This window comes from Anser anser (assembly GCF_964211835.1).
Source record: "Anser anser genome assembly, chromosome: 2".
NCBI classification, from domain to species: domain Eukaryota; kingdom Metazoa; phylum Chordata; class Aves; order Anseriformes; family Anatidae; genus Anser; species Anser anser.
Window position 1 is genome coordinate 33372818 of NC_139721.1, and position 17227 is coordinate 33390044.

At 37.0% G+C, this 17227-nt stretch overlaps 1 protein-coding gene across 6 annotated transcripts in view; it reads left to right on the forward strand.

Annotated features, from left to right (window-relative positions):
• The window catches only part of JPH1 (junctophilin 1), an 87504-nt gene that overhangs the window by 49378 nt on the left and 20899 nt on the right, over nucleotides 1-17227 (forward strand). For 5 of the 6 annotated variants that reach the window (XM_083822655.1, XM_083822656.1, XM_083822657.1 and 2 more), the window contains exon 3: nucleotides 6128-6246. The exons of the other annotated variant lie outside the window; for it this stretch is intronic. In XM_083822655.1, the coding sequence (XP_083678781.1) occupies nucleotides 6128-6246 (119 nt within the window). The remainder of the gene's footprint in view (nucleotides 1-6127; nucleotides 6247-17227) is intronic. 6 annotated transcript variants of the gene reach the window in all.

The following is a 17227-nucleotide window of genomic DNA, read 5'->3' on the forward strand; positions in this document are numbered from 1 at the left end:
TCTGGAGCAAAACCCAATTCCTAAGGCAAAATGTGCCTTTCCTTTGATGTCTTCTGGATTAAGTTTTGAAATGTGTCAGTAAGTTAGATTTTAATCCATTTTGATATGCCTTATTTTAATAGGATGTAATTTATGCTGTTGTTTAATTATGTTGCTAAAGGGTACAAAATCAGAAACCTTGCAAAAAATCCAAGTATGTTACGGGAATCTTGATAAAGTATTGGACCTGTAATCATTACACGTGTAGAAGTGTTTAGTAAAGTCTACTCTTTGTGAAGGTATGGCGTCTGGCATTATTTGCTATTAGCCTATAAATCTTTACGGATGTAAACCCAGTTTATTTATGCTGTTATTTATGTCCAGGACTGACTTCTGGTTAACCAGTCACTACCCCCAAGATTATTTTCTCAAGTACTGAAACCAGGTTGGCTGTCTGCCAATTCTATGGAATTTCCTCCGTTTTTCATGAGCTTTTAAGTAAAGGGTAGTGTTTTTTTCAGTTTTTCTAACGTGTATTAGGATTGAAAAAATATGAAATGAATTTAGTCTGGAAAGGAGGAATTTTAGAAACAGAGTCCAGTAGGTAGTATATACAGACTACAGTATGGGCACTGTGCACGTAGTAGCTCTGTTTATGCTTTACTACTTAGGAGTTTGCTAGTAGTGCCTAGGTAGTCCAATTCCTGAGTGAAGTCAGTTCATGGAGAAGGAACCAGCTGGTTAAAACTAAAATCTAGCAAAGCACAGAGGAGATTGGTCAAATAAAGCACTTTGAAGAGTTTTAAGTTCTGTCTCTCTTGACTGAAGGCATGTACTTCATTTGGTCAATTCCATCTGCACTTCAGAAGCACTATAAGTTTCTCACTGACATAAAGCTCTCATGTTGCAGTATCTGTAAATAGTTCTTTTTCCTCTCTGTTTCTCTCTGAAACTTCCATTTCTTGTTGGTATACAGTGACATAGCCTCAATTCTAAGGTGTATTACAGAAATGAGTTGCTGAGAGTAATGAATATAAAGCCTACAGTTCCTAGGTAGCTCTACATGTTTGTGCACATACGTATTCTTAATTCTATCATAAGAAAATAGTTTTTCACACAGTATTATCACTGAAAGAAGATGAGCAGGATGACTAGTGCACTTGATAAATGACAGTTTCCCACTTGCTTTATTAAAAAGTGCATAGATGCTAGATACTTTTTTGGCATTCAGTGTCAATATATAATATAAAAATTCGGACATAGTGACAAAGAGAAAATTAATCTACCAAAGAATCATTCTATGAAGATTTTCTCTTCCTCACCAGCTCCTCTTTTCCTGGAAATACTATTGATATCTATAGGAATTTTCACAGTTGAACCTCCAATAGGTAGAGGAAAATTTATAAATGTTGGAAAGTTTCATACCTGGAAAGAAAAAGAAGCAAACAATATTCTTTGCTTTCTAGAAAAATCACTGAATTTTAGAATTCGGGAAGATGGGATTTTTTTTATAGAATTTCACTTTCAAAAAAGGACGATATGGATACTAACCTACAATACGTGATGTTAGTCAGACAAACCTGATAGTTGCCATAAATTAAATTTCTCTGACAACTTTATGCATGTTTAGTCTTTACTGAAATTTTTGACAATATAGAAATCTGTTAGTAACTACCATTGTTAAGATTATTAATTTAGTATAATTTGATAATTAGGAACATAATTGTGTTTCATATATTTGACAAACAAAACTGAGAAAAATATTTCTATCATTTTAAGAAATAGTAAGCAAGCTACTGGACAGCTTTATGTTGGAATCCCTATGTTTAATACAAGCTGGAAAATGAAACAAAGTAAATGTACATTGCTTACATTTTTGGTTGACACTGAATCAACATGCATTTCAAGTATGTGGAAATACAAAATAATCTGGAGAGTAATGGACAGTTCTAAATGGGGTTTAAATTTAGATAAACATTACGTAATGCATGCAAGACAAATGGCATTATATGTAAGCATTGTTGCTGCAGAGTGCTAGATAATGTTGGTTAAGCTCTTGAGCTCTCAATATTCCTCCAAGTCACTTTTCAGGCATAAGTAGATGAAAATCTGATTGCAGCATTGTCGGAAGGGGACACTGTAAGATCCCCTGACTCTGTGCTTATAATCTCTTGAGTGTAGCTGGGATCCATGTACAGGTTTACCTACCTAGCCAAACAGAGAAGAAAAGAGGTATCAGTAGCAATACCAGTGGTCCTGCAGTCTAGAAAGCTTCGGCTTCTTTGAAAATGAGACCCTGATATGAGTCCAAATGAAATTTCTCATAGCAGTTATTCAGTTAACCATTGGTCCTGCAGCACTCATTCACTCATGACATAGACTGGTAGATTTAGGGGCTCCACATTCAGTCGCCTACTACCAGCACTGTGTCTGAGCTTGTGGCTGTAGCTGTGGGTTCATTTTCTAATGTAAGTACAGCTTGATTCCTACCACAGGTATGACTTGATTTTATCCCTGTCATGATTGCATTGAAGACCACTGTGGGCTCATCAGTTAAGTGGCAGACTGTTCCTCTAAATGTAATTTATTTTTAACATATTAATTTTATATTGGTTTGAAAGTTTTCAAGCCCTTTTGAGACATCATAGAGAATATTAATGGTAGGGTAATGCTTTCAGGTAGATACACATACAAATACACATGGCAATTCCAAACTTAGTAATGTGTACTAGTAATGTGTGTTATGTGATACAGTTGATAAGAATTCATTTTCACAAAGTACTCTCTGTTGAATTGAAAGAAATCATTAAAGTTCCTTTACTGTTTGTTAGAACCCGAATGCAGCATTGCAAAGCAGGTTGCTATTTTCCCATACTGTTTTGCAGTTTGTGGGTTGCTGCGTACTTTCCTGCATAGTTTCTATTTTGCTGCTGAAACTACAGATTAACCCTTCCTGGAGAATGTGTAGAACAGCATGCAAAACCTGCAGAAGTCTTTTTCTTGGCTGTGGGGAGAGGAGAAATTTTTGAGTTTTCTCTTTCAAAAATTCTCATAAAGATTTCTTGTTGCAGCAAGAGATGTGGAGTTCTCTGGGGAAGAAAAAAAAAACAACAATTCTCAAGTAGATAGTGGCTGATTTCAACTTGATGATATATCAAGTCACAGGCTTAAATGGCCATGATTAATTACTGATAATAAACAAAACTTCAAGACTTTACAGTGACAAAATTATTCCAGGGCACAAGTTCAAGAAATAGGCTTTCCTGCACTGTATAGAGCGTGAGTGGAACAAATGAGTTGCATTTCAGTAGGGCTGTCTGGCTTTGGTATCTCTCCCTTATAAAAGTTGTTATTCAAAACCCACATCTCTCTCCACAGTCTCTGCTAATAGTCCCCACTAGTCGGGGAGTGCAGGGCAGAATAGAGCAAGTACAACAAAACATAGTGCCAAGCAGGAGTTACTCTAAGCAGGCAATTTGGAAAACACACAGGCAAATCAAAGAAAGAATGAAAAAGAAAAGAATATTAAATAGCAACAGAAAAATATTTGAGTCTGCAACAAGTAAGCATGCATGAAGTGAAAAAATGTCTGAATATACGATTGCAAATTGAGACCAGAAAGTACACATTGCTAGTTGGCCAGTAAAGCATCCAAATGCCAAGGTGCTAAATAGCAAATAACGCAAATAATGACGAGCCCTTGTTCACAGATGGAGTGTGCAGCCCTGTGTTATACAGAGCTATATGCTGCCCACTTCTCTTCTTTCGGCATTTGCCAAGTGTCGTTCGTGGATGATGCTTGCTGAAGAAGCCAGCAGGGAGATGTCTTGGTACAGCCACGTGCTCACATTTCTGGCTGGCTGCAGCTACAAAGGCGGCAGAACGGCAGGAAGTGAAAGGCAAAAGAAGAAGTAAAAGGTGAAAGATAAGGCAGCCAAGCAAAACAGCACTCATTTGCCTTCTGTTCCACTGGCTTCTTCCTGCTGTGACTTGCTTCTGCCCAGCTTCACGTGGCTAAGCTTCACTAGCTCGTTCCTTGAGTAACTGCCATTCCTTCACTGCTTCAGTACGTGTTAGACAGGATGTTTCTTGGGTGTAATACTACAAAAATTCACAAGCATCAATAAACAACTGGCAGTATGTTTTCCTGGTGCTGGCCATTTAGTATACTAGCTTTTAAAGTGTCTACTGCTGCTGTGACAATAGCGTTAGACTATTTTTATATGGGAATAGTCTAGTTGTTCTATCATCACAAAAGGGTGATCAGAGTCTAGTTTATCCATGTGCAGACTACATTATTGTCTCATAAAACAATGTCCCAGTGCTATGATTGCTTCATTAGGTTTACGCTACATAGACATAATTATGCAGGAGCTAAGAATAGCTCATCTAATTGAAAATAATGATTATAGAGAAAGAACAGTTTTGATTGCTGTTACTGAACAAGCACATACCGTACAACCCTTCATGAACTGCACAGAACACATATGGGATTATAACGTGTTTGTTTTGATTAACAGTTTCTTTCCTGATCCTGACTACAAGTCAAAGGTGTTATCGCTTATTTCCTCATTATAATCTTCTTTTTGGAGACCTAGAGGGACCGATGAGAAAGCAACATAAGCTGATATTTATCCGTTAAATTATGACAAGTTAAGCTTTGAAATAACATTCAACATTTATCCACACACACATTTTGGGGAGGATGTAACTTAAATAAATCTTCTCTAGGCACCACAGATGAAACTATGTGTTTTTTTATGTCTGTGTTTGTACTACTACCCTATGAGATTAAGCATCTTTTTAGAAATGCAAAGTCTGCAATACTGTTAATCTCTTGGTGCTCATTCAGTTCAATACTAACATTTAATTCTTCCTGTGTCTAGAACACATAGAACTCTTCTTCATTCCTTGCAAATAAAACTATTTTTTTACATAGAAATCACTGAAAGTTTGGGGGTTTCATTTATATGGCTACTGTTGATGTTATCACCCAGCTTTTGGGATAAAAATTGCAGCTTTTGTTGTCCTGCTAATTTATTCTTACTTAAATGTAAGCTTTCTGCTAGAATGCTATGAGAAAATTCCTGAGATCATAAAATTGAATATAACTGTTTTAGAAATGTTATGACTCTCTCTAGAGGCTCTGAAAAACTCTGCTGTTTTGCCATGTTTAGCTTCCCCTCGGTTCTAATGAAGCATTTTATAGCTCTAGGCTATGTGCTAGCACTGCAGAGACACAGAGATCACTGCCATCAGGAATTTCTATACAGATGACCATTTAAAAAATGAAGTGGTGAGGGAAGATGGGACAAACAGCGATGCAGTTGTGCAGTAACACAGCTATCAATTTGCACAGTCAGGAGTGACAGGCACTTGCACAAGCTCTTCTTGAGTCCTTTTTAAAAATAACAGAAGAAAAAAGGGGAAGCAGAGTGAAGATTACTTTATGAAAGCATTCCAAACTCTTGTCTTGACTTCAGAAAAGTTGCCTTTTCAGATTGTTTTGGATTTGAAATTAAGTGAATTAGAAGAATTTAGAAGTGTTAAGTCCCCATTTATATAAATGACTATTGAAGCATCAAACACATATTTTCTATCCGATTCTTTTCCAACATGGTCTGACTGTGGAACACATTTCTCAAATTTTGGGGACAATATACCTCAATTTTGCCCTTCCCCCAGTATTGAACATTAACTTTGAAATGTTGTAAAGGTGTTTTTAAAGGCATTCCACAGTCCCTTTGAACACCATGTGTCCTGGTCTCACAGACCCCTGTTTGGGAGTCAGTGTAGTGTCCCAGTCTGACCTTCTGTGTTCTTCTGTGTATTAGCATTTGACCAAATAATCATAATCTCAGTTTCAATTAGATACCTTTTTTTTTTCTATTGAGAAAGTTAAATATTAAGCCAAGTTGTGAATTGTGTACCTACAAGTAAATGTGATACAAGGGTGAGCAGGACTGAAAAACTGACTAACACGTCGATTGTTGAATACTTTGATTTGCAGTGATTTGCAGCACATGGGACTAACTGAACTATGCAGTACAGTGCACAATAGCTAAGGGCAGCTGGACTTTACTCTTGCATTATTGATGCAACTCATAATAGACGCCTCTGCATATAAACTGTTTTCTACTCTGTACAGAACGGCACATGCCAGAGCTAAAGCTGATGCCGCAGATCAGGCCGCTCAGTCTGCTCGCCAGGAATGTGATATTGCAAGAGCAGTTGCCAGAGAACTTTCACCAAATTTCTACCAACCAGGTAATTATAGATCGGTTTTGTTTTGTGGCCAGTCTTTTTTCTTGCAGTAGAAAGGTTCTGTGTTAAATTAAAAAGTTTATTCCATTTTGAATGTTGTTTATACAGAAGCAGTAGTTATGTGACAGTAATGAAGACTGCATGTTCCTCAGGGTGGTTTTGTTTTCATTTTGTAATTATTTGTTGACTGTTGCTTTGTATAAAACAGTGCCCAAAAGTCAGTATCAAGCATACAGCTTTGTCTGAAGTTAATCGCTTCTTCAGAACGATGTCAATGTAAGACTTCAGAGAACATAAATCAACAGAAATTCAGGTTGTTTTTGTGGAGTGTTCATTATGGGAAAGATCCTTTTTACTATCTGAGGGAAATTTTGACAGTCTTGGCTAGCTAAGGCCTGAGCTCTGGAGAATGCTTTGCCATTGCACATCTATAACTCGTGAGGGACTCTTTCCTCTTATGCCTGTGGTGCTCTGTGGAAGATTAGTCCCAGACTCAGGATATCATGGCATCAATTCTGTGTCACCTAATTCTGTGTTACACTGCAACACATTTTCACCAGTCACATGGTTTGAAAAGTTGCTGTAAAAGAAGTAATGTGTTTTTTACCTTGTTTTTCCAGTGTCTTTTTATTAGGTTAATATTTTTGCGTGCTGCTCTTTAGCTTAAGGTTGAATAGGTGAAATGGATCTTCATTTATGCAAGTTAATGTATTTTCAGAATTTTGTCCTTTCTTTCACCTGTCAAATGAGTTTTTATATCATTTATTACTTTTCAAGGACTTGTCTGCATTTTTCTTCTAAAATAGATTATTGTGTACACTTACTGTAATTTTCTGCAGATACAAACCCCTTTGTCCTTAAAGGTACTACTACATAGTACAGGCTAGTACTATGACCCCATAATTGAAGAACTATCTTTTCAACTTTTTCTAACAATCCACATTTCCTTCATTTTCAATGTATATCACTACAAATAACTGGTTCATAAGTCATTATTGTCAGTTAGGCTAAACAGCACTTTTTTTTTTTGCTTTATTTCTAAGTATTCTGTTGTAGAGCGCAATCTGTGTATATTGGGGTTGGGAGGGTTGGGGCTTTATTTTTTTATTTGTTTAGTACATAAGTCAAAGGCTGGTCACCTCATGCAGGTTAGAATCTCCATTCCCCTTATTAACCTTCCTTTGTATCCATCCTGGTTTAAATGTGTCTTTCTTTAACATGTGTGACCAGAACTGTAGGCAGTGCTCAACAGAAGTAATTGCAGCAATAAGACTACTGGCTTTAACATGGTATCACTATGTACCTTTCACTGTTGGAAATTACCTCAATACTTCCTCTTCTGTGGACTCATCATATCAGTGGCCCACATTTACTCCTGTGATACCAAAGTCTTTTTTTTTTTTCATTATTTCATTATTTCACAAACTGATGAACTCCCAGTTTATAGCAGCAGTTCATCTTACTGGTCATAAGTTAAGTCATAGGTTCAGTCATGCAGAGAACTAATAGCAAGGACCCTGTCAAAGGAAAGCTTGACAGAGAATAGAAACGAAGGAGTTAAAGCACTTGGAGTGGAAGTATTTCAAAGCTGCTGAATCCTTGAAATAAGGAAATGGCTAGAATACTCAAGAGAAAATGGAAACGTGTGATGGTGTGAAATGCGACACCAAAAAATCCACCAGATAGAGAATTTGTTAGGTGTCTTTTTTTACTTCCTGCCACAGGATAGGAAGTAACATTGCTGACAAATTGGCTGAGATCTGGGGAGAGAAGGTGTAGGATTCTTATTTTCCTCTCACTTAAACTTTTATTTCAGTTACCAAAGGCAAGGGTTTGTATTCTTTCCCCCATTCCAGCTCTGTGTGTCCACAGTGAGTTACAAAACTTTTCTCAACATCTTCTAACTCTATTCTTTGTATGGAAATGTCTATCAATTAGTTAGCTAGTTGTCAAAAGATAAATATCTCTTATGGAATCTAAATTTTACATTTCCTAATTATTTTCAGGGTGGCTGGATATTTGTATACATTTGAAAAGATTGTTATTCCCTTTGCTTGGATAACCTCAAGATGCTGAGATTTTGACTAAATTTCACTTATTCCAAATAAGCTGCAGCAAAACACCAGTTTTGTACATCATTGTGATGCTTTCAGGTATTACTGTGTCAGAGAGCCTTTTCATCCTCAGTGTTCATGATGTCTTCTTCAGATACATTCTTCCAGAGCGGTACCAGTTAACCCTGAGACTCACATGTACAAGTGCTTGCTTATTTATATATTTCTCACATGCCATACTATGAGTGATAGGGCAATACTAGCAATAACTTTTGTCATTTAAGATAATAAAATAAAAATACATTTTTAAAATATTTACATTCCCTCACACAAACAGCAGCAAGTATCTGCTCTTCGAGTAGCATTTTTGTATGTTTGAATGAAAACAAGGTAAGCATTGTTGCCTCCTAATAGCAATTTCTCAGTTTTCTTCTGTTGCTTGAGCTTTTTAGTTTTACAATTCCTTTTTAAGCTTCTGTTAGTGCTTCTAAAAGCTAATGACACACGTTGTATCTCAGTTTGTGAAACTATTGTTAAGAGAAAGCTTACCATTGTGCTAAATTGTCTTGAAAATTACTTATGTGTGGGAAAGCGTAATTTTTCTCTCTTTGCTTCAGCTGCTTAGAATGGTAAACAAACATGCTGTCAGCAAGAACCAAATGTATGTAGCAAATCAACAAGAAAGAGAGAAGAAACGTGAAATACGTATAACTCTCCGTAAACAAGTTAAGCATTTTTGTCTGTCTTAAGGAGTGATCTCTGCACTACCTGAGACCTAAGTCCGTTTAAATATTTGAAAATCTTTGATAAAGCTCTTAAATTTCAGATTCTTAAAATATAGCCTTCTGGGCCATATATCCTAGAATTATACAAAATTTATAATTACAGTGAGTATTCATAACTCATTGTACCATGACAGTTCTCACTTCCCAATTACTTTCTCTTCATTTAAATTTTATGTTCATTAAGACATTCACCAGAAGCTGCCAAGATGTTCTAGCTTTGTAATGTAGTTTAAAAGGAGATTGAAATGAGAACAAAGCGTTAGGAAGCAAAGCAACAAATAATGATGTCAGTCTGAATCATGAATGTTGAGGTGCCATAGGAATCTTCATATTTAATTTTCCCAGTAATTAATTTCCTTAATATTTGCATATTAGGAAAGCAAGCATGAGTAAGTGTGATTGAAAAGGTTGATCTAGGGGTTCATAAGGTTGCAGGGAGCTGTTTTCTCTAAGCTCGTTCATGCTAGACTCAGACAAGATTCTGCTAGTGGTTGATAGCAATGAAGATGGCATATCTTTGTAGAGCCCTATCCTCAAGGTTGTAGGTTTTGTATATTTAGCAAATGTTGCGGACTTTATTGAGGCCAGACTTTACAGGCCTTTTTATTGCTAAATACAACGAATTTTGAGAAATCCCAGCTCTGACCTGTTTGTTTCCTCTAGGGATCACTAAACTTGTAGATGTGTCAGAAAAGAGCATGTTAGGACAGGAAACAAATGAAACCTGAGCCATTTTCTCAGTCAAGGGAGTTATCCAAGGACAGTTTGAGTGTTTTTTTTGTTTGTTTGTTTTGTTTTGTTTTTTCTCAGAGAAAACCAGTAAAAGTGGTTTTGTGTCTCTTGTGAAAGCCTAGAGAAGGGTAAATGACTAATGGAAGTACTGTATCAAAGACGTAACAGACAAGAAAGGCTTTTGGCACCCAGTAAAAAGGGAGAAGATTGTTCTAGTCCTGCATAAGTTTAATGGATGCTGTGACTTATCCATTCATGCTAAATTCTACAAGCCATCTCTAGCATATACTCCTGTAAACACACTGTCAGGAGGTAAGCTAAAGTATGAACTTGCACAGACTGGACAGCTAAGCTGTAATTGTCTGTGTACATATATATCCTGCAGCAAATGTATACTCTTTCTTCATTCAGTTCAAATGAATAACATTTGATTAAATGAAAGAGGGGTAAAACTACTTTGCTGCAGGGTAAGAGCAGTCTGGGCACTTTACCATGGACCAATTAAGCTCTGGAAATTCAAATCTGAATTGTTTTATGGCAGATTATTTATCAGGCCAAACAGCTGCCTGAAGAACACACGTGGCTCACAAGAACAAGTCTTCCAGCTTTTGACATCCTGAACAAGGCACAAAAGAAATAGAGAAGCAATTTAGCAGTTAATTCTCATGAAAGAGATGGACAGAATTTTAGATGAAATATATGAGCATGGAACAAAGGTTTTCTAATAAAAAAAAGAATAAGAATTTATAGTTTTTACCGGGATTTTTTCTTCTTTGGATACCATTACAGCAACACTATCAGTTAACATTCTGACATCACTGGTTTCAAAAACAAAAGCATTTTAAGCAATAGGCAATTTCTGATGATTTCTAGTGCATTAAAGAGAAACTGCATTTTACATTTTCTTTTGACCAGTGGTTGACGTCTGTAGCCTCGGAAGAAAACACATCCTTCCCATCTTCCTCCTCTCTGCCATCTCCACCTCCTCCAGTTCACAAAATGCAAACTCCATATGGACAGGAAAGAGAGATTTCTTCCTGATGCTAATTAACAGGAATGTACTGGCTAAATGCATGTGGACCAGGCCAGATATTTTTATTTTAAAAGCCAATTACAATGAGCATTTCCCCCTGATTACAGTTACCAGCCATGCCATCAGTTTGTGCCTTAAAGCATAAGGAAGCTCACTAGTTATTCTTAGTCATGCAAGAGCCTGTTCGTTTTCCGAAATGATTTGACATACGGCTTCATCATCCTCATGCAACTGTTGTTGGATTCTTCCTGTGGTATCTTTCCTGTACAATTTATTACTTCCATCCTCTTTCTACATAAGTTTGGAGAACACTATACTGAGGCACTCGTGTTTTATCTGATAATCAATGAAACAAGGTGGGCTAAAAGAAAAGGTGAGCTTCAAGCTTTATTCTTGTTTTTTCCCTTCTTTTTATAACTATTGTCTGACCACTTGACTTCCAAATTTATCACCAGTCTTGCCAAGCCCTAGATACAGAAGCATTATCTATGTATTATCTGTACATTATCCATGCACCTATCCAGATCTGTTGTCCTGCCCAGTGAGGACTGCCCAACTCACTGGCAGTCTGCATCCATCCTGCCCCACTGTCACGCACACGCTGGCTCAGCTCACTCCCCAGCCTTCCTGAATGCGTCTGGGACAAGTGAGTGTGGGCTTGGGAGAAGGCAAAGGAAGGAGAGACTGCAAAGGAATGGCCTTCATTCTTCCGGAATGCTTTGTCAATCACTCCAACATACTTTTGAGTGACATAATCAAGTGACTTGCTTAGGGAAAAAAAAAGTACGTAATTAACTTTAAAAACTAATAGCAGAGAACCAGCTTCCTGTAGAGAAATAAAGCTGTTGAAATCACTGTAATTTTCACAGGCTTCCATTAAGTACTGAGCTAGTTAATTTACATCTAGATACAACTGTAAAGGCTACAGAATCTGACTGTGAAGCTAACCGGATAGTCAGGCAACTAGCCTGGGCCAACTTGGGTTTTGTCACTGCTAAGTTGCTATCATGAAGTACCTTCTTAAAGCCTTCTATGTTCCTCTGAGCTGCCACCATGGGAGGTATGAGAGAAGGAGGTCAGCGCTACCTTAGCATTTTAATTGACTCCTGTTTCCCACTCAGTATTATTCATTTGCCCTCCAAAAGATCCATTACTTCCAGGACACAGAACCTGACCACTGTTGTCCTGCTTCAGCGGATTTCTATATTGGTCCGTCCCAGTGTCCATTAGCCAAGGACAAGATGAATTAGGGTCTATCACATGGGTACATTATCACAGCATGTCAACATTTCCATTATAAATGCTATTTATAACTGTCATAAATATTTGTTCCAAGTTGAAATTCAGCTAACAAGGTCTATACTGTGAGAACTTGACTTACAGTGCCACTTTTCACTAGAGTATGGTGATTTATTTTTAAAGGATTTTATTATACTAGTGCAGACTTAAATTATGTTGAAAAAGGGTTTTGTTTTTAAACATGTGATATCAGTTATACTGGGCTGCTAAGAGCATCAAGATCTACTTGACCACCAGCAGTTAATACTTGCTGCTGGTCTGTGGGCTTCTTTGCTGTTGTTTTTATAGGAAGTGGGATGCCAGAGATGTATTTCAGAGGAAGGGGTAGAAAAAGAATGATCTTTGCAGTTGTGTTGCACATTTGCCAGGGACAGAGAAATAGATTAATAATATACAGAGCATTTTATTCAAAGAAAGTCTGCAAGACCTAAGGCTAACAAAGAAGTAGAGAGAGTTTAGAGAGATCTGAAAAAGAAATACAGTGTTTAAATTATAGACCTGAGTAATACAGAGAAATGCCTTTTTCAGAATGGTGTGAAAGATCATGGTGAGAATTTGGAGAGGATGAAGATTTCTGCATTTTATTCATGTAACAGTTATTCTCTCAGATCTTAATCTGAACAGGAGTCAAATCTGGAACTGAAACATAGCCAGCATGGAATTGGTAGTTGATTTTTTTGGATGGTGAGATTAGACAGGATGAAGAGTGTAAGAAGAGAAGGAAGTGGGACCAAGAACAGAGTAATCTGTGATTCTCTTCCTTGAAAGTATGTTTAAAGAGGGTAAGAAAAAATGAGGGGAAAATAAGAGGATGAATCATAGAAGTTAACAGAGGAAAAATGTTCCAGAAGAGTGTGTGGCCAACTGCGTCAAAGGAGGTTGAGAATAAAGTACTGGTACTGAGATATGACGAAGGAATCAGCAGAGGCTCCTCAGAAAGTATCATTTGAGGTTAAAAAGGTATTTGTTGGGCAGTTGATAAACTGTGAAGTATGGGTTAGATTTGGAGAAGAGGAGCAGTAATGGGTTATGGCAAACAAAGAGTTTAGAGGTGAAAACCTAGAGCTTAGCGTTGAAGAGAGAGTACTGACACTATGTAAGAATGGTAAGTGACATGGTGATTGGGGTTTTTCTTAAAATATGAAGATCAATAATACCTCGGGAAAGAAGCCACAAGAGGATGGACGGCTAAGCACATGCCCTAATTTTACCAGAAATAAACTGATTGTTGAATTTGTATAGTTCTGGCATTTCCAGTGCAGTAGTCAGTTCTGATAGCCCACTTCGTAAGTTTCTTAATTGAGTCCATTGCTACATATAAAAAATCAATTTTGCCAGGAGTGCGGTGCATCTTAATGAATACTGCCTTGTTTTCATGACATACTGTTTCTTAATATTGAAAAATATTGAATTAACCCTTTACCCTCCAACAAGATTCATAAAACCTCATATTTTAAAAGCAGTGAATTTTGGATCTCTTTATTTGACTCTTGCTTTTGCATCTTTCAAGTTCGTAATTCAGTGTGTTTTTTTTTCTACAAAAGCAAGGGGATAAAGGAAACTTTTTAAAAACTGAAGTCTTCCATTACCATATGATGACATGATGAATCACGGTGGCAAGTAATTCTCCCTTTGAAATATCTAGAGTTTAAGTAAAGGCAGTAATGTATATATAGATTCCTGACTAGAATCAGCAGAGTCTGAAACTTTGTCTAGTTACTTTCCACATATAAATCATTCAAATGTAATTTCAGTTGCTTGATGACATTTCATGTCTTCCCAGTACTGAATCTAACTGTTACAAAATCCACAGGCATAAGAAATGCTGATGTCTAGAACCCAAGCCCTGGGTACATATCCTAGGCTCTGCTTTTTTATTACTCCTAAAGCAGAAAGGTGTTCAGAGAAAAAACAATGCAGGCACTGTTTCTTTGTCAGATAAGAATTCTGAAAGAGCCAAAAGTTAGAATGACTGGTGAAAATTTTACTTGGTTATTAAATTTACTAAATAACAGTACTGTTGTATTGAAAAGCATCTGACAGCTATGAATGATATTTTTCTTGTCCTCCAAAAATCTCTAGGTTGTGTCATTTTGTGGTTTCTTAAAGTTGCATAGTGGAAGTGGTTGCTGTTTTAATCTGAAGCTAATTGAGATGTATCAGTAGAGCATCTACTATAAATTAAGTAATTTCAAGTACCTGTGTAACATTACATATTTGAACAGATGGACCAGGAGCTTGAGGGCTGGTTTGTGTAAGAAATTTTGTGTAAATTTGCTCTTAGTATATGGTATCAAATTCTGTAAAGGCAATAAAATGCAAGACAGAAAGACGTGCTCTTTCTTCCATGTTTGTATGTGGCCCAAGGAGCAACATACATGATACAACTTCAATAGTCTATTATCAAAGCCTCACTGGGAACTGGGATGCTTATGTTGAGAGCTTTGATGTTAAATAGAAAGGCAAATCCATGTATCCTCTGCAAGAGGAGAGAATAAACTAAGAGAACAATAAATATTAAGAGACATAAGTATTTTGGTTTTGATTTAAAATATTGTAGCCAAATCAGTTCCAGTTTTGATCCTGAACTAAAATAAACTGTATATTTTAGATTAAAAAAAAAAAAAGACATGACAGTTACTAATTCATAATGTTTTCAGAAGGAGAATCAAACTTCTTTAGATAGTTTTCCTGTCTGATTCCAATAGGAATACTGGAGGTTGTTGATGAGGGGAAAAAAAGTAATAAATGGAAATGTAAAATAGCAAGGAGAGAGAAGCCAATGAAATGACACGGAAACTGGTAGTCGTCTCATCTGAATCTTCATTAATGACTAGCTAAATATCATGTGTGATATGTTGTGTGTTTTTATAACATGGTAAACAGCATTATTTAAATCAACAGGAAGTAGTGAAGTGGTATGTTGCAAACACAAGCTGGAACAGAAAAAAACAAAGTTCTCGGTAACGTTTCACACATAGCAGAAAGTGAGCACTGCCATCCACACCAACAGCCACTCACCAATTGCAAGCTAGTTTGCAGAATTATCAGACAGTATTTAACTTGAAGACAGTGACTTGCTCCTCAGAAGTGCTATGAGACAGCCTGAAGGGCTGACAGACTCAGCCAGTTGGAGATGAGATGTGAACCTGCTCCTGTTGAGGTCAGTTGCCAGACTCCCATGGAGCAGGATGATAGCCATGCACCTGAAATGTGATCCAGCAGGAGAAGCATCTATTCCAGGCTACATATACAGAAGCACGTCATGGAGAAGAAGGGTAATGGTGCCTTCTCTGCATGATGCCAGTGACATGCACTCTGAAATAGTGTCTGTAGCTTTGGGCATCGTCATACAAGGAGAGTGTGAACATGCTGGGAGAAATGTAAAGAAATATGATTTTACTGGGTAAAGAAGGCTATTATGCCACATTAACAGACTCTTTATATACATACTTATCTCTTCAGAGAATATGCAGTTGTGATGAGAGCAAAATTACAGCCTTTCACTTCTGCCCAACCTTTATGATAGACATAAAGGAGCTTAAAAAACACCACTGCTGCAGTTAACATTTGCTAAATTTCCCAGGGATTTTTTTTTTCCAATTTTCAGTAAGCAGGTTCCCATGAAGAGAGGTTCATGTCCTGTTCTTAATAATAACAGTAAAGCACACACTGACCATAGGCTTCAATCTCCCTCATGCCCCATTGCAGCCTGGCTGACATAAAATAGGCTCTGCTTTTTTCTGTGAAAAAGCTAAAACTTACCTTCTCAGCTATTTCATATTAAGCAGCCTGCAGGGTCAGAAGCATTCAAATAGATTATAGCACGTGTGCTATTTAGCTGGGAGCATTCACGTTAAGTACAATGTGTGTATATTATCCAGCCTGGAAAAATGAAGCCTGGCCTAAATACAGGAGCCATATGCCAACACCATATAATCTTGTCAAATATTTTTTGAACTTCTGTCAGTATTCATCAGCAGAGAGTTAGGGTAAGTAAAGAAAGCCATGCAGTAATTAAGATTGCTGGTCATGAGCAATTTCTGTGCCCATGAGCTGATGTCCCAGTGAGGTGTTAGAGAGCTGCACAGCACTCAAAATGCTGGCTATCAGGTGGGATAAATCTGTTTCTAGTGGTAATGAGTCCAAAAGTGTAAGAGCCTACACACTGTAATCTATTATGCAAATACAATTATGAATTTTGTTTCTGTTTCTACAAATGTCAGAGCAACTTTAGTCACCATTAAAACAGTTATAGAAATGAAGCAGAGATTGGATAATCAGAATAAGTAGATTGTTTTTACTTAGTGTTGGCTGCAGACAGTTTTTTAGATTCATTAGTCTATTTTTTCCTGCTCTCAGATCTTTCAGTGTATATATGTTTGCTCCATAATGACGCATTTAGAAACCTTTTGTGGAAGGAAATCTAACTTTTAGAGATTAATTTGTTCTTTATTCTTCAATTATTTATTGGAGAGTTGTTGGGAATACAAAATATAAAAATACAGCTTGTGTATTATATTCAGGTGTGATAATGATGGGACGACTCAAATTAACTTCAGATTTGCAGGAACTGACAGGGAGGGAAAGATAAGGCAGTCTGGGTTCCTTACAGATAGACTAATGTTTCTGTTGTGTCATCCTACCGTTAGACTCACAAGTTTGTGATGTTGTATATGATTTCCATTTCCTTTTTTTATCTTTGTTGTTGCTAGCAGCTCAAGTCCAGGTGCTTGAGAAGACAATACTTTCAAGAGGTTTCTTACAGCATTTTGAGATAACATAATATCATGTACTTTTCAACAAATACCTTTGTAATTTCGGAATCTCATTCTCTGTGTGAAATAGGTAGACTAGTAACAAAGTCATCAGTTCACAAGCCACACTAACAGTTACCTTGTGTTGTGCAAACATCAGAACAGAGTAAATACAGAGGCATAAATGCTAGCCGTGGGTTTGGCCAGGTGTATGCATGTCTCTGTATGTGTAGTCAGTAAATAAGTAACTCAGCACTCTTGGTCTTTGTAAAGTCTGTGACAGGAAGTGTTTGATGTAGATTTTTATTGATGTCAAAACCAGGA